Below are 19130 nucleotides of genomic sequence, written 5' to 3'. Positions count from 1 at the left end.
TGTTCTCCCCGTGCCTCCGTAGGTTTTCTCTGTGCACTCTGGTTTCCTCCCACATCCCAAAAACATGCAACATTAATTGGAAACTCTAAATTGCCCCTAGGTGTGATTGTGAGTCCGACTGTATCTATGTGCCTTGCGATTGGCTGGCAACCAGTTCAGGGTATGCCCTCCCTCCTGCCCGATGACAGCTGGGATTTGCTCCAGTATGCCAGTGACCCTTGTGAGGATAAGTGGTTAAGAAAATGGATGGATGGATGTTTTGGAAATATATCAGCAGTAGTGATTACCTTCCAAACTTGGAGAATTCCTTAGATCTTCCTCCCCTCACCCCCAAACCATGACTAATTCAATAAGATGACATTTTTTTTACAATTGTAACTTTGCATTGTAATACTATGCTTCGGTACGTGCCACTGGTTTTGTTACCAATGGAGTTGAAATGGGCTTAACAGTTTCCTCTTTTGTCCAATCAACTATGCAAATGTAAATGCATTGTCTTTTCCTTATTTGGAAAAAGGGAGTCATTTTGAGGGCGGTATGCATTTGTCTTAAGTGGACCATAATATTAATTAGAAAGTTGTGGCATGGTAAAGGACATGCTTTGTATTTAAATGCTCTTTGTAGAGAGCTGGGTAAATTTTAAAAAATGCGACTCATATTTATACATTGCTTTTGATGGTTCCAACATCCATCATCTCATTAACAGGTTTAGATTATTGACAATGTTTAATTTGAGAAAATGATGTACAAGAACTAATAACAAAATAGGTTTGTTTATAAGAGTTTTTGTAACTTCTTTACTTCTTTGCTGGAAGGATCCAAAGAATCTTTGCTGGTTCCTATAATTCCTTCCAGGAAGAAATAATGTATGTATGTATGAATGTATTGATTTATTACTTGTCAATGCATTAAAAAATGATGTCTGGATCCCATTGACTGTAGCTTATGATGGTTTTGCACTATCTCTTGCTCGGAAACTTGCATGAAACATGCACACTAAATAATGTTGTCATTTCTTCTCTTTTGCTGCCTGCAGAGTGAAAAAGGTCAACGAGGAACATTTGTTGCCTTAAAAAAATGATGTAAAACAACTCCCACAGTGCTTTCGCTGAAATGACAGATCCAACACTTCCCAATAATAACTGTTTTAATGTCAAAGGAAAAAAATGAATAGGGATGAGTTACAGAGGAAACCCCCAAAATTAAAAAATGCAAATGTAATGGAAGATGTAATAAAAAAAAAAACAAGTTGACGATAAATGGCGCTAGTGGCTCCAGTGTATGTTTAATTTTTAAATATCCTTGTACTCACTGTTCAAACTTGGAAATTTAAATACACAGGTTTAAGCTCATTGAGTTTGACCTAGACGTTATGGTGTACTTATTAATATTTGTAATATTATTACATCTCTTTCTGGTGAAAGCAAACAGCACTTCCTCATCTGTTGTAACGTGCCACGTTAACTTCCAATCGGCGTGTAAACGCATCACGACAAGACAGGAAACGTTACAAATCATAACCGACTTGAACATATTGGCTCATTGCAGTGTTGTCATCTATGAAAAGCAAAAACCTTCGATGCCATTTTGACCTCGAAAAGTGGTGCCAATGAAATGTTGAATATAACTATTACACAACCCCAGGTTATCACAAATTTATGTTTATTTTCCAGTCAGATGACATCCAGTATCTGGTAATGTATTGACAGCAGAAACATTTTGTCATCTGACCTTTTCACGCCTTGCTGTGCATTATTGAGCTTGCACAAGAAAAGTGACTTAATCTTACTCCAAATATAAAGGTACCTGTCTTTGTGGAAGACATGGCAGGAAAATGGCCCGCTCTCCTTTAATTCAGAACAATATGACAACATGTTTGCGCAGAAAGACATCAATCTGAAGCGCTATCTGGTGGTAAGTGGTTAGGGTCCTTACAAGCACATCGCTGTTTGTCTTGAAGACAAGCCTGGGCGTGTCCTGAGTAAAGCTGTGCTGGAGTAATTTCCCACCGAGGCCATCGTCGTCTCTCGCCTGGGGAGGGAGAAATAATGGCTGCTTTTATGGATGGACAAAATGAACAACTGAACAGAGGCAACAGGGAAACTTAAGAATGGAAAACAAATGAGGAACAGAAAACGTGACTTTAACATGTAAATACTTTACTTTGGTCTAAGGGTAAACCAAGAAAAAGTATTTGAAAATAAAACTGTGGGAGGCTAGAAGTGAGTGTTCATGCATTGCTAAGAAGAGGGTCTTCCAAGTAACCATTTATCTAAGGCCAGATTTTAAAAAAAATGTAATGATGAGAAAATGTAAATGATGCAACACAGTTAAACTCTACAAAAGTCTCCCGAATCTGTAAAATATTACACTTTTCTGCTGCAGTGCTGCCTCACTAAAGGACAGTGCACGAAGCAAAAGCCATCAGTAAAACGCCTCCTCGTTTATGCTGATGTAATATTCACAGAATCCCATTTGGAACTTCAGTTCTATATTTCCAGGCAAGACCAGGGACGTCAATCATACGGTCTGCGAGGCAAAATCGCCTTCCTAGGGTGTACAGGATGAATTTGAAAAAAAAAAAAAAAAAAAATTATTAGAAGAAACTAAGGATCATTTTTATGATTGTTATGCTCATGTGTAAAATGGAATGATAATCATTTCTAGTTCTACCTAACTTGGTTAACAAGTATATTACTATATTTTCCAGTTTGAAATAAAGCGCCTGTGACTTAAAGTGTTGTGCTTTAAAATACAGTCAGCGTCATCATCATCACTAATTATGCACAAAAGTACATGACAAACTAAAGCACGAAATCTGAGGTGGTTTTGTAAAATAAGAGATAGAAAAGATCATTCAGTGCAAAAATTTGTCTTGATTGGGAACCGATCCAGAAACGAAGTATTTGTTTGCGTCCAGACTTTTATACGCTTTCAAACTTTTCAGTCGAGCACATGCTGGTTCTCAGTAACCTACAGAGGTATGTAGTAACACGTTACATTTATTGCATTACACTTACTCAAGGAACATTTTCCATAAACTGCAGTTGTTAGACGCCTTTAAATGCACCATACTTTTGACTTTTACTTGATTATTCATATAAGGAAGGATCGATACTTTTAGTCTGTTACATTGAACGAGATGCCATTTCCTACTTTTATTTATTCACTCTAGCGTGTGTGTCTACTTTTATCAGACTTCATCTTTGACTTCTGTCTAGGCACATGTTGCAGCAATCAAACGGGACAAGCAATGTCATTTGATCTCAATTCATCAATCAGACAAAACAAGACAGTCACATGAGCGTGCAGGTGTCCTCAAGCAACCGATCAAAATGAAAAATTTTTTTTTTTGGGGGGGGACACACAGCCACGCTGTTGTTTATTTTAAAGACACATCCAACCACTCTGAAGCTCTGCTTAGCATTTAACATTATTGTCTTTTTGGGTAGTCCGGCCATCCCTGGGAAGGGAAGGAAAACGCTGATATTCACACAGTTGAGCTCTCGGGCAAGATGGACAATATTGGTTTGCGGAAGTAAACCAGAGTAAAAACATGCTACCATGGGGAGAACACACTAACTCCACACAGAAATGCCAGAGCTGTGATTAAAACACCGAACCTCTGAATTGTGAGGCAGACCTGCTAAACCTACATGCTACGTGTTAATTTAGCCTCTTTGCTTAGACACACGATATGTTTGTAGACCCAAAGATGACATTCCACTTGTAAATTTACTGCAATAAGACACTTATTTGACAGTGATGGGTGAAGTGAAAAATACTGAAAGACATGCATTTATATGAGATATACGATCTGAAAGACTTTGCAGTTTTCATTTTATAATACAATGGGAACATGTTGGAATGAAACAAGGGATTTACACAAACAAACAAAAAGACACGGTCAAGTGAATGAGCCATGTCAGTCTGTCTCTCTCTCTCTCTCTCTCTCTGTCTGTCTGTCTCTCTCTCTCTCTCTCTCTCTCTCTAACATACAAACACAGAGACCTTGGTGGATCTTAGTGTGGGCTTGACACCACACACACGTCCATACACTTACACACTATTATTTCATTCCCACTTTGTGCTCTGAACCGCTGGCTCAATGCCATTTTATTTGCATATTGTACTAATGAGTTCTTGGCACTCTGTGAATGGGGAGTGAGTCGTTCACTGGAAGCCACGCAGAAAGACTACAGACAGAACGACAAACAGACAGAGAGGAGGGGAGGCATAGATAGATAGATAGATAGATAGATAGATAGATAGATAGATAGATAGATAGATAGATAGATAGATAGATAGATAGATAGATAGATAGATAGATAGATAGATAGATAGATAGATAGATAGATAGATAGATAGATAGATAGATAGATAGATAGATAGATAGATATAGATAGATAGATAGATAGATAGATAGATAGATAGATAGATAGATAGATAGATAGAGATAGATAGATAGATAGATAGATAGATAGATAGATAGATAGATAGATAGATAGATAGATAGATAGATAGATAGATAGATAGATAGATAGATAGATAGATAGATAGATAGATAGATAGATAGATAGATAGATGCCATCTGGGCTCATATGGCCAAGTGTGTGTGTGTGTGTAAGCATGTGTGCTCAGTACCTGCCCACAAAGCTGCATTTCCTGCAGAAAAAGAGTGTTGACTGGCATATTCCAATATCCAAATTCAAACATAAGCAAGCACAGCAGCACTTATTCCAAATCCAGCCACCGAGAAATCAAATCAGCCATCATCAAAATTAAGGAGGATTCTATCAGGAGGAATCAAACCATTACATACATTTTTGTTTCATTCATCCCTTTTAACTGAGGGGGATCCGGAGTCTCACTCGACCCTTTTGAAGCATTGTAACTTGATTTTCTTTTTTTTGCCATATTCAATAACTAAATTTAATCATCAACTGTGACACAGTAAGGTAAGAACAAACAAAGGTTTTCCGGAAAAAGACTGAATGTTAGCAAATGAAACTTGAAATGTTTTATGTGCGTCATAACTACTTTCTCTCACAAAGCAAATTGTCAAATATCGTTGTTTGTATATCTGCTCTTTTCTCCTATATTTGAAAAAGGTCTTGAACAAGCTCTTCCACCTGCCTACGCTAATCATTCCATGTGTTTGTGACTCAATCCGCTCTTGTTTCTCATAAAGTGAGGATCACCCTACACATTAAAAAGTATTTCATCATTTTTTTTCATGCTTCTTATTATTAAGTGTGACTGCTTAATAAGGTGATATGGGTACAAAGAACGTTTTTGAATGCCAGGCCTTCTATAAAGAAAGCGAGAAGGATGACAGAATTCAAAAGATTATTAGCAGAATAGGAAAATGGCGTACATGTGGCCGATATTACCAGTTTGTATGGAAAATGTGCAAAAACAGTCAGTCATTATTTGGAATGGGATTCCTCTTCAAAACAAAACCCTCCTTGATGTCTTCCATACGCCAAAAAAAGTCTTCATTCAGGATGAAGGTATTAGTAAATGCTAAAAATCTATGTCACAACACATTTATAGCTGTTGACATTGCTCTTTTTATGCAAAGCGAGAAAATTTGTCTTTTATTCATTTTTGTGGGGTGTTTGGAACAAACATTGCATTTGCATGATTATTTTAATGGGAAATATATTTTCAGTTCTCATATCTCATGTTTTGTCAGACTACTTTAAACACTAATCGTGAAAACAGAGGTTCCATTCTAGTGAGTAGACACAAAGCTGAGTTTCATACAGTTTATGTAGTCCTTTAAATATATTGACTTGGTGACCATACATTGGATTGTTTTAGCATGTTAAGTAAGCAAAAGGTGAAGAATGTTAGTGGTCATCGATCTATCCATCCATATTCTTAGCCGCTTATCCTCACAAGGGTTGCGGGACTGCTGAAGCCTATCCCAGTTGTCAACAAGCAGGAGGCAGGGTTTACGCTGAACTGGTTAGCAGGCAATTGCAGGGCACATAGAGACAGACAACAGTGGCACTCACAATCACACCTAGGGGCAGTTTAGAGTGTCCAATTAATGTTGCCTGTTTCTGGGATGTGGGATGAAACCGAAGTTTCCGGAGGAAACCTATGCAGGCATGGAGAGAACATGCAAACTCCTCACAGGCGGGTCTGGGACCTCAGAACTGTGAGGCGAATGCTTTACCAGCTGATCCACCGTGCCGCCTATCTTTAATTTTTTTCTCTCTCCCTGGATATGATTCCACGGTGGCTGGGATGCTGAGTTATCCATCCCCAGCCAGTCAGACCATTGTGGTAGTGGTATTGACCTGGAATGTGAACAGTGATTGAACCACAAACAAGTCATTTTTGTCACATTACAGTTCTGGAACACCTCAGAGGGCCATTATGAACCCTATAAATGTTTGATCATCTCGTCATATTATCACATAGACATTGGATGCTGGGTTTTTGTACTTTCTAGTTTTTGTAGGATACTGTTTTCAACATTTATTTCACAGCTGTTTTGTCACAGTTATTGTACATCTATCTTGGGTTCCTAGAGTTGAAAAATGCTTCAAACACTAAACATATCTGCTTGCCCACACCACACGAAACTTTATTTTAAAATGTGTCATTAAAGGAGACAGCTATTGAAAACTTTGGTCCGGAAGAACATGAAGTAGATCCACATGATTTGCTCACAATGACTACATCAAAAGGTAAGAATGTTGTGCGGCCTTCCGGAAAGAGGTGAGACAGGCACTCGATGGACAACCGAAGCTCCCGGAAGACTGGACGACGACAGTCAAGGTGATCAGAGAGACAGGCAGGAGAGTACTTAGTGTGTCATCTGGTAGGAAAGGGGAGAAGGAGACTTGGTGGTGGAACCCCATAATACAGGGAGTCATACAAGGAAAGAGATTAGCGAAGAAGAAGTGGGATACTGAGAGGACTGAGGAGAGGCGAAAGGAGTACATCGAGATGCGACGTAGGGCAAAGGTAGAGGTGGCAAAGGCTAAACAAGAGGCATATGAAGACATGTACACCAGGTTGGACACGAAAGAAGGAGAAAAGGATCTCTACAGGTTGGCCAGACAGAGGGATAGAGATGGGAAGGATGTGCAGAAGGTTAGGGTGATTAAGGATAGAGATGGAAATGTGTTGACTGGTGCCGGTAGTGTGCTAAATAGATGGAAAGAATACTTTGAGAAGTTGATGAATGAAGAAAATGAGAGAGAAGGAAGAGTTGAAGAGGCAAGAGTGAAGGACCAGGAAGTGGAAATGATTACTAAGGGGGAAGTCAGAAAGGCATTACAAAGGATGAAAAACGAGAAGGCAGTTGGTCCTGATGACATACCGGTAGAGGTATGGAAGCAATTTGGAGAGATGGCTGTGGAGTTTTTGACCAACTTATTCAACAGAATACTAGCGGGCGAAAAGATGCCTGAAGAATGGAGGAAAAGTGTTCTAGTTCCCATTTTTAAGAACAAAGGGGATGTTCAGAGCTGTGGGAACTATAGAGGAATAAAGTTGATGAGCCACACAATGAAGTTATGGGAAAGAGTAGTGGAGGCTAGACTCAGGACAGAAGTAAGTATCTGCGACCAACAGTATGGTTTCATGCCTAGAAAGAGTACCACAGATGCATTATTTGCCTTGAGGATGCTCGTGGAAAAGTACAGAGAAGGTCAGAAGGAGCTACATTGTGTCTTTGTGGATCTAGAGAAAGCCTATGACAGAGTACCAAGAGAGGAACTGTGGTACTGCATGCGTAAGTCTGGTGTGGCAGAGAAGTATGTTAAAATAGTACAGGACATGTATGATGGCAGCAGAACAATGGTGAGGTGTGCCTTAGGTGTGACAGAGGAATTTAAGGTGGAGGTGGGACTGCATCAGGGATCAGCTCTGAGCCCCTTCCTGTTTGCAGTGGTAATTGATAAGCTGACAGATGAGGTTAGACTGGAATCCCCTTGGACCATGATGTTCGCAGATGATATTGTCATATGCAGTGAAAGCAGGGAGCATGCAGAGGAATAATTGGAAAGATGGAGACATGCACTGGAAAGGAGAGGAATGAAGATTAGCCAAAGTAAAACAGAATATATGTGCGTGAATGAGAAAAGTAGAGGGGGAAGAGTGAGGCTACAGGGAGAAGAGATAGCGAGGGTGGATGACTTCAAATACTTGGGGTCAACAATACAGAGCAATGGAGAGTGTGGTCAGGAAGTGAAGAAACAGGTCCAAGCAGGTTGGAACAGCTGGCGAAAGGTGTCTGGTGTGTTATGTGACAGAAGAGTGTCTGCTAGGATGAAGGGCAAAGTTTACAAAACAGTGGTGAGGCCGGCCATGATGTACGGATTAGAGACAGTGGCACTGAAGAAACAACAGGAAGCAGAACTGGAGGTGGCAGAAATGAAGATGTTGAGGTTCTCGCTCGGCGTGATCAGGTTGGATAGGATTAGAAATGAGCTCATTAGAGGGACAGCCAAAGTTGGATGTTTTGGAGACAAGATTCGAGAGAGCAGACTTCGATGGTTTGGACATGTTCAGAGGCGAGAGAGTGAGTATATTGGTAGAAGGATGCTGAGGATGGAGCTCCCAGGCAAAAGCGAGAGGAAGACCAAAGAGAAGGTTTATGGATGTGGTGAGGGAAGACATGAGGGCAGTTGGGGTTAGAGAGGAAGATGCAGGAGATAGGCTAAGATGGCAAAAGATGACACGCTGTGGCGACCCCTAACGGGACAAGCCGAAAGGAAAAGAAGAAGAAGAACACTACATCAAATGGTACGGCGGGTAAGATCTGGCCCCCGGGCCTTAATTTTAACACTGAGAAAGACAACCATTCACACCATCACTGAGAGAGAACTGAACCCACAGTGCCAGCACGGAAGTCAGGTGAGTAACACACTGCACTACTATCAGTAACAACAGTACACTACATACAACAATAATCCATCCATCCATCGATCCATTTTCTTTGCCGCTTATCCTCACGAGGCTCGCAGGGAGTTCTGGAGCCTATCCCAGCTGTCAACGGGCAGGAGGCAGGGTACACCCTGATGTGGTTGCCAGCCAATAGAAGCAAAAGGTGAACAATGCTAGTGGTCATCCATCTATCCATCCATATTCTTAGCCGCTTATCCTCACAGGGGTCGCGGGACTGCTGAAGCCTATCCCAGCTGTCAACAAGCAGGAGGCAGGGTTTACCCTGAACTGGTTGCCAGCCAATTGCAGGGCACATGGAGAAAAAACAGCCGCACTCACCATCACACTGTGGGGAACTTTAGAGTGTCCAATTAATCTTGCATATTTTTGGAATGTAGGAGGAACCGGAATACCCGGAGAAAACCCATGCAGGCACGGGAGAACATGCAAACTCCACACAGGCGGGGCCAGGATTTAACCCTAGACCTAAGAACTGTGAGGCCAACGCGCTCCAGCTGAGCCACCGTGCTGCCTAAATCAGAGAATGCCTCGTAAAAAAAAAAAACAATAAAAAACATGACGTTGCGTGAAAGTGCAGCATCTAAATTAGGTAGTGGGTGTATTTGTAGCAATTTACTAACAAATTGAACTAAGTTGCTGTGCTTCACCACAAAGCCACACATTCCGCCCCTACATACAACAATCTGTCTGCTAATTAAAAGTATTCGTGGGTGGTTTTTAGACAAGAACATTTCTATCACAATGTCTTCATGTGATGCACAAATTTGAAATTTGCTGTTCTTTTCACAGCAGTTTTTCTAATTCACTATTCGAACAAGTTTAAGAAGTGATCCAATCCAAATGCCAAGTTACTGAGTTATTTGAAGAGAATAGCTGGCAGCTACAATATAATCACCTTCCCCTCAATGCCCTGAAGCTGCGAGAGGCAAGCCCTGAGGCTTCTTTGCCACCACTCAGAAACAGCACACATGCCACACATCTTGCTCATTCAGTCATCCTCGATGCCATGCCAACCACAGGGAAGTGTAGGAGGGAGCAGACATGTCCGTGTTTGAGGCACTGTGACAATTCTGGGATGACAGGAAGCGGCACTCTGCACCCGCATGCCAGGAGGGAGCTCCTGGGGTGAGATGTTGATGGGGGCCAGGGGGGTCTGAGGTCTCCAGGATGGATATGTTGTGGTGGCAAACAAAAGATTGATGCTGTGGCAGCAACAACTCACGAAACAAAAGATGAGCGATTCTTTTTCATCTCCATCAAGTAGAACATTTCCTCTCTATTTCTACCAGACCACTTGATGACTTGCATCAGCACATATAGATCCCATCCCAATAATTTAATTGGTGACTCTAAGATTCTAACTATCACACAAAAAAGAATTTGAGAAGGTAGCAAATACTTTTTACAGCACTGTGTCGGTATAATAAGTACATGAAGTAATAAATTCTGTAGCTAAGTATATAACTACAAGACTCAAAATATACATAAGTGGTTCACTCGATAAGTCATAAGTCGTGAACTGCAGTGCTTAATAATGTACAGTTAAGGCCTGTGGAGGTGTTTTGTTTTTCTGTTTTTGAATATACTGTACATATCTGCATCTGACTGGAAATAAAGGGGAAAGCAAATCCTATATATCATTTATATTTGTTATTATTTTTTGGGATTGCAGTATTTTTTTGTAGCCAGTTTATGATAATGTTTCAAATAAGTTGGAATTTATTGAAGGGATGACATCATGATTGTCACCAGGCCTTAGAATTGTAACAATACTGAACAGGGATCGGCAGCTTTAATAACGTGGAGAGACAGTAAAAAAAAAAGTAAAATACTCTTCTGAACGAGTGTGCTATTGTCAACTTTCACCCAATGTTAAATTATCCATCCATCTATCCAACCAACCATTTTCTTAACCGCTTATCCTCACAAGGGTCGCGGGAGTCCTGGAGCCTATTTCACATGTCAACGGGGAGGAGGCGGGGTACACCCTGAATTGGTTGCCAGCCGATCACAGGGCACTTTGAGACAAATACTCGCACTCACAATCACATCTAGGGGAAATTTAGCGTGTCCAATTAACGTTGCATGTTTTGGGGATATGGGAGGAAACCGGAGTGCCTGGAGAAAACCCACGCAGGCACGGGGAGAACATGCAAACTCCACAGAGGGGGGTCTTGGATTAAATCGGGGACCCTAGAACTGTGAGGCAAATGCTTTTCCAGCTGAGTCACCGTGCCACCCAATGATAAATTATGACACAAAATACCAAGCATTTTTAACATACCTACATACAATACATCCAGCATCTCGTGCTTTGTTATGTAATGCACAACTTGATAGTTTGCTTGTGTCCTGTGATTTTGGACAATTCTAAGAACTATGAGAGCGCTAGCTTGCTTACTATACCTGGACACCAAGCATTCAATGTGCTCTACTCATGCTTCATCCAAAAATGCTGCTTATCCCTTGATGTTTTACACAAGTAATGTTTGGCACACACTTTTGGAATGTGGGCCAAACCACAGCTACAGCGTTGCAGGGGTTGTGGGCAGGATCTGCCACTCAAGCCAACTAAATCAGAACATAGTAAAACAAACGAACGTCATTACAACTAGTGTGCTGGTGTTCATGCTATGGAGTCCCACCTGTGGCACTGGTGCCAATGGTTGCCGACCTGATGTGTAGTGGATGAGGAATTAGCTTCTCCAGTACGTTTCAGAAAGCGATGATGGGTTATGTAACGGTAATTTCCCAGATAACATTACCCCTAAGAAACATCTAAGGAGATGTTGTGCTTTGGCTCTATAATACATCATCAAACAAAGCAAATCTCAACAATTTTCCATCCATATGTTTTCTGATCCCCTTATCCTCACTCGGATCATGGTTGTGCTAGTGCTTGTGTCACCTGACTTCGTGCAAGAGGCGGGGTACTCCCTGAAATGCTCACCAACCAATTACAGGCCACATGTAAACAATCAACCGTTCGCACCTAAATAATTTATAGTCTTCAGTTAAACTAGCATCCGTGTTTTTGGAATGTGGGAAATCAAACTACTTTGAGAAAACCTATGCAGGCACAGGAGAATTTGCATAATCCACACAGGTGAGGTCAGATTTGAACCCTGGACCTCAGAAATGTGAGGTAGATATGCTGATAAGTCGTCCATCGTACCATTCCATTTCCATATCGCTTATCCTTATTAGGGTCATATGTGTGCTTTAGCTAATCCCAGCTACCTTTGGGCAAGAGGCAGGATACATGTGGAATGGGCTGCCAGCCAGTCACTGGACACATGTAAACAAAAAATCATTCACTCACAATCACACCTCGGGGCAATTTAGAGTTTCCAATCAAATTATCATGCATGTTTTTGGGATGTGGGAGGAAACCTGAGTGCCTGGAAGAAGACAACACAGGTACTGGGAAAACATGCAAAATCCACAAAGGCAAGGCTGGATTCGATCCAACATCCTCAGAACTGTGAGGCGGCTGTGTGTGTTGTAGATTACACCGCCTGTCAATTAATATTCTTGTTTTAATTTTTCTATTTTCAGCATTGTCAGAAAACTATGAGGTTGTAAGTCAGTGTTATGAAATTTATGTATTGCTCATCAGCTATGGATCTACAGAACCCCCGTGGATAGCATCCTCACATACTGCATCACAGTGTGGTATGCTGGATGCACAGCAGCAGACTGGAAAGCTCTGCAAAGAGTGGTCAACAGCGCCCAGAAGATCACTGGCTGCTCTCTGCCGTCCCTAAAGGACATTGCCAATTCCCACTATCACAGCAGAGCCACTAATATTGTAAAAGACTCTTCACATCCTGGTCATCACCTGTTTAACCTGCTGCCCTCTGGCAGCCGGTACACAAAACACAGACAACCAGATTCAAGGAATATGATTTCCCGATACCCTTAACACTAGACACTAAATGAAGCATTCACACTAACAGATTGCACGTGATGTTGATGGTTGTGTTGCACGTAATCAACAAAGATAGAGATCTTTCACTAACATCCCAATTAATGAGCGTGAAATTATATGTTTACTCGCTGTAAAAGATTATGCTGTTGGAACAGGTGGAAAAGTGATGGAGACAGTTAAGAGATCACCTTATTAAAAGGGTTTTACACTTTAGAGAGCACCGCATGCACAATATAAAGTTTGAAGCGATGGGATTTGAAGAATTAGTGGAAGAGGCAAACAAAGATATTATTGAGCAGCAGAAAGGAAATCTCTCTCTTGAGGATTTCCCGTGAGTTAGCAAGCACGTAAAAGCCATGTTTTGTTGATTGAACTCATCCCGAGTATGTGGGAAATTGATGGATAGTATCTGCCCATCCTGTGTAACATTGCATTTAAAACTGCATTCCAAAAAAAATTTCTGCAGTTGGAAGGACCAATTGTCAGGTCAAACAATAGTAGATCAGCTTCCTCATTTGTATGCATGAACAGTCAAGTGAGCACAATCTAGGCCAATAGATGTCAAATAGGAGAAATAAAATGTCCTTAGGGCAGCACAGTGGAACAACTGGTTAGAGTATTGGCCTCACAGTACTGAGGAACGGAGTTCAAATCCCGGCCCTGCCTGTGTGGAGTTTGTATGTTTTCCCCATGCCTGCGTGGGTTTTCTCCAGGCACTCCGGTTTCCTCCCACATCCCAAAAACATGCATTCATGGGAGACTCTGAATTACCCCTAGGTGTGATTGTGAGTGCGACTGTTGTCTGTCTCTGTGTGCCCTACGATTGGCTGGCAACCAGTTCAGGGTGTACACCTCCTGCTCGATGACAGCTGGGATAGGTTCCAGCCCTCCCGCTACTCTTGTGAGAATAAGTGGCTTAGGAAATGGATGGTTGGAAAATTACTTTAAATTGAGCAGGCTACCACTCATTGCTGAGTGCAGCCTGATGTACTGGTAGATAAAGTTAAATGTGCTTCTTGCTTTGTGTAATAATCTTCAAATATGGGGAACGACACTTTGATGCCACACAGTTAATGTTGTGTAGCGTTTTTTAAATTCTTTTTTTCCAAATTTTTATATACAAACAGAGAAAGAAAGAAAACAGAAATTAAAAAAAAAGAAAAACTAGGGAGAAAAATATACGATTAATTTACATTCATTATCAGTGGGATAATAGTACCTTTATTAAGAACCGAATAGGAGGGTTTCTCTCATCTCCAATTATCTGATCTAGTAGGTCATCCTCAACCAAGATCATACCCATAAGTGAGCAAAAAAAATAACCGTAAAAGGAAAACAACAATAATAATCATCATCGTAGTCAAAAAAAGAAGAAAAATAATATCACCTCAAAGCACCTTAAAACAAATGTTCCAAAAACAATGTACAATGATTTGCATATTGGCTTCAAGTGAAAATTTTTTTGAGGTTTCAAATTTTCTTGATATCAGAACCCTTGGGTGATACCTGTTCTGACAACGAGACAAGATGCAATACTTATGAGTTTAAAAAAAAATACACTGCACAACACGCTAAGAAAAAAAAAAGATAATAATAATAATGATAACAACAAAAGGAATAAGTGGGGGGAACAAATCAACAAAATTAAGATAAACTTGATTTCACATTTTGTTGTAACATCTTATTGATGTTATGGCATATTTTGCCCAGTTTTCCCAATGTCCCTCAAATTTGTCTTGTTCTTGCCTCAAGATGAAAGTTTACCTATCCATTTTAAATATATGTTGAACCAATTTAATCCAATCCTCAACTGTGTTGCGTTTTTTTACATTATTTTGGTGACGTGACTTATTAAGACGTGGATTCAGTCACTGTAGGCCCCGGTCCCAAACTCACCATTCCCTGTTAAGGTCTTTCATTCACCCATTATTACATACACTAATACATTTGGGGATTAAAAACAATTTGTCTAATTTTGAAAACTAATGAGTTCATACAGATACAGTACTCCTATATATTACAAATTATTGTCATAGCAATGTTACATTTATAGGTAGCTGTAACTCATGGAAACACACAAAAAAACATAGTCTTTGTATTTTTCTAAATGCATTCATATACGTATTGGTTCAATACTCTAAATTGTTGTTCATTCAACATTTTAGAGGTGAAATTCAAAATAAATGTTTTGAGGTGATCAGTTACTTGACTGTTTTGATTCTCCACACCCCACCACCCCCACCCCAATAACTTGGAACTCAATTGAAATTTGATGGTTAAGACTTGAGTCTTATTCGCTAATGGCACACATGTGACTAATTCCCAACCCTGGGCATCAAAATGTCAACTATTCATTGGCAGTGTCAAAACATTTGCAGTAAGTGCAGCAATGTAAATTAAAAGAGCTGAAATAGTCATATCCACAATGAAATTCAGACAATGAACAACAATGAAAGAAAAAGGGGAGAAGTTGATATTGCAAATGCTGCTTGCTGTGCTGGTGGGGTGCAGAGAAAAGTGTTCGTGTTGGATGGATAACTGACTTCAGGACAGAAAAGCAGGAGAAGAAAACACAGCACAAAGTATACTCACTGTGTAATTCCTTATATATCCCAGCTTTAGTACGTACAAGACACAGAGGAAATTGTATAACCAAATACTGGTAGAATGAGAAGGACTCAATATCAAAACCGATGAATGCTATCATACAACTACGTATGTTTTTTTTTATTGAAAAGTCAAAATTTGTATATACAGTATAGGTAAGTATGTATTGTATGGATGAAACGGACGTTAACAATCTTTTCATCACTTCATCACCTAAAGAGGAGACCATAGAAAATCCCCTAATGCTTCTTTCATAAAAAAATTCAGTAATAAGCATTTTCAATTTCCATTTTTACATTTGAATTTTTCAACACATACATGCTCTGAAGTGAGCTAATCTCACAACAGCGTTAGTGAACATCATACACCCTAAATCACGGGTGTCAAACTCAAGGCCCGGGGGCTCGTATCCGGCTCACCACACGATTCTATGAGGTCTGTTAAGGCAAATCATGTGTGTCACCTTTGATGATTCCTGTGCAAATCTGTGCCAAAATATCATTTTGTCATATATCATAAATGAAAACACTGAGATATTGCAACCATTTTTGTGTTACCAAATACCAACAATAACTGAAAAACCCATTATCCTTATTTCTGATTCCAAAACTAGTTCATAAATTTGACGTGTAAATATGATCAGGCGATTAAAGATTTTTATGGTTTCAGTCATAACGGCCCTCTGAGGGAAACTAACTACAATGTGGCCCGTGACAAAAATGAGTTTGACACCCCGCCCTAAATAAAGATCTATTGCGATACCATCTTGCTCATGATATTGTTGGGATTTCTTATACCTTATTCCTCTTGAAATAGGCTCTGCGGCAGGCGGCAAAGCACTTCTCGCTGCAGAAACTCTTTAGCTCACTCCCCATGCTCAGAGAGTAGCGTTTGACACCGATCTTCTGGCACCAGGCGCACATGATCTGTACACCGGTTGCATCTTCGTCTGTTGGAAAAGCATCCGGTTGTTGACTGTTAAGATCCAGTTGCAGCGTCAATGAATTCAGAAAGTAACGTAAATTTGTTGTGCAGCTGTACATTTCGTCTACGTAAATTCAAGACGTAAAAAATGACCTGAAAAGTGTGCTGTTCACCCTGAGCTTTTTAGAAATTATTATGTCTTTAACAGCAGTTGTTTTCATAGTACAAACAGTGGAATTGTGACTTACCTGGCAATTCTAGGTAGGAGGATAACGATGACAACAAAAGATACCCCAAAAACATAAAAGAGGGGTGGTTGGTTAATGAGACATGGACGAATCCATGGCATTTGGATGAGGATCTGGATAAAAAGCAAGAATGTATTTCTAGTGTATGAGTCAATATGACAATGTGGTATTGATTAGTTTTTATGACCCAAAGTTAAATGACTGAATGAAGAAACCGTTTCCTGTGCAGACGTATTAATAATTGTGTGAGTTTGTGTTTGTGTTCATGATCCTGTGTATGAGAAAGCGAGGGATTAAGGTTACACTTTCGTAGATATCCCCAAGAAGTATGTTCCACAGTGATTTATGACCATAAAATAGGAATAATGTTGCTATATCCACTGTCAAAACAACAATAGAACCATCTGCAACTTACTGCAAAGTGTATTCTCAAGTTACAATTGGGCTGAAATAGCTACATTTGGGGACATGCAACTATACACAGCATCATAAAACTGTTGTTTTTTAGAGTCTGCCAAAACTCCCCTAAAATTTGTCATTTTGATGGGTCCATGAAGTTTGTGTGTGGTCATGTGACTTGACAATAACTTGACTATTGTAATGCTCTTCTGACTGGGCTGCCCAAAAGAGCATTTAACAGCTATTGCTTGTTCACAATGCTTCTGCTCGGGTTGTGACTAGAACAAAGCAATCAGAGCATGTAATTCCAATTCTAAAGAATTTACACGGGTTTCCAGCCAGTTTTAGAATAGGTTATAAAGTTCTGATACTGGTATATAAATCATTAAACGGTCCTGAATACATGAAAGAAATGCTAATGGAATACAAACCCTGTTGAACTCTGAGATCGAGAGACTCAGCTCAAATAGTGGAAAGCAGAGTCTAAAGCAAACATGGTGGAGCAGTATTAAGCTATTATGCAGCACACAAATGTAATAATGTGTCAACAAAGGTGACGTCATCCAAGTGTGAGTATTTTCAAATCCATATTAATTTTTTCTCATGCGTTTTACAGTACTTGCACTTTGCAGTGGCATTTCTTGCACTAAAAGTTGGTATAATTGTTCTTTTTCCAATGTTATTATTTGTGTAGTTGAATGCTTTTAATAATTTAAAGCGCATTGAGTTACCTTCCGTATGAAATGCTCTATACAAATAAATTTGCTTTGCTTTGCTTTACAAAGGTATACCTAATGAAGTTAACAGTGACTATAAAAATATCTTCAAATAGGATTCTGAGTTTTCCAAATGTTTAACATCCTCATTGAAATGTATGTAGCAGAGCTGCATTGTGGTTAGTGTGGACAGTAAATAATTGGAAGAGATCCCCAGTGACACCGAAAAGCCTCTTTGGTGTTAAATTGTGACCAGTGGTAAGCAGCAGGCTTTTAGTGCTGATGCTGTTGTAATAAGTGAAGAGAGATCCTCTGAGAGTCACTCTGTGTCTCCAAGTTTTCACATTATGACTATGCGGTTGTGAAGGAAAAAAAAACACAGCCATTAGTCTCTCGCCCCCACTGAAACCCTTGTCATGTGCGGGCTGGACTTTTCACCCTTTGTTGGGATTAATGTACCTACAGGGCCATCCCATTTGAAGTTGAAGACTAACTTGCAATTAAGAGAATCACTCCCTCAGGCTCATACGACAGGACAAAGGACACCAAGTACATAGCTGATATTTCTCCTCTCTTCTACATCTTAATCTAAGAGTCTTCATCTATCTTTTTGTTCTATTTCTGGACTGTTGCCTACTGGTCATGAAAAAAAAGAACAACAAGATTGACTCTATGTGTATAAGGCTTGGAATAAAGGATTGCACCATAGCGTAATGAACATTATCGAGGGCCCACATGGACTCACAATACAATCAAGTCTTCATTTTCATGAAAAGACGCATCTTGAAGTGGACTGTGATTCAATTTTCTCCACCTGCCCTCCCCCTCGTACCGAGGGCATCTCAAAACGTGCACATCTGCATTAGGAAGGAGAATGTCCTACTTTAACAATTATTCAGACTTTTCTGATATATGTACCTGCACTTCAAAAGGGCCTTTGTCAGATTTTTTGGGGTACATGAATAATTCAGCGTATAAGTGGGGGTTGGGGGCAGAGCTGTTCGAAGGAGATGTTGGCCACGTACTGGGCTTTAAGTGGGAAGCACACCATCTGTTTCCCCCCTGCCAAGGCAGGGGCAGCGGGGACTCCTCTTCGGTGATGCCAAGGCAGCTCGTACTTCTAAAAGGCATACCAACCTCCTGTGCATCAGCAGACACAAGAGATAATGATGCCGCAGTCTGGTCGAAGAGCACGGACAGTTCCTTTGAGATATTATGGGGCAACAGTGACACTTGGAGCAGGTGGAGCAAAACGAGTTGTACAGTACGTAATATACTCATTAGATCTGTCCCTCTGTCTGCCATTGGAACATGGAAAGTTTGAATGTGAATTCACTATTCTTGTCTCCGGGTGCTGCAGAATACAATGGAATC

General features: G+C 40.3%; 1 protein-coding gene across 1 annotated transcript in view; it reads right to left on the bottom strand.

The window, feature by feature from the left end:
- sobpa (sine oculis binding protein homolog (Drosophila) a) overlaps nucleotides 1-19130 on the bottom strand; it is a 56832-nt gene that overhangs the window by 17635 nt on the left and 20067 nt on the right. The window contains exons 4-6 of the mRNA XM_061844865.1: nucleotides 16267-16418; nucleotides 15455-15478; nucleotides 1936-2031 (exon numbers count right to left, since the gene is read on the bottom strand). Of these exons, the coding sequence (XP_061700849.1) occupies nucleotides 1936-2031; nucleotides 15455-15478; nucleotides 16267-16418 (272 nt within the window). The remainder of the gene's footprint in view (nucleotides 1-1935; nucleotides 2032-15454; nucleotides 15479-16266; nucleotides 16419-19130) is intronic.

The sequence above is a fragment of the Syngnathoides biaculeatus genome, chromosome 15 (assembly GCF_019802595.1).
Source record: "Syngnathoides biaculeatus isolate LvHL_M chromosome 15, ASM1980259v1, whole genome shotgun sequence".
Lineage (NCBI taxonomy): Eukaryota > Metazoa > Chordata > Actinopteri > Syngnathiformes > Syngnathidae > Syngnathoides > Syngnathoides biaculeatus.
Note: the sequence above shows the minus strand (reverse complement) of the source record. Positions and strands in the feature narration are given on the sequence as shown.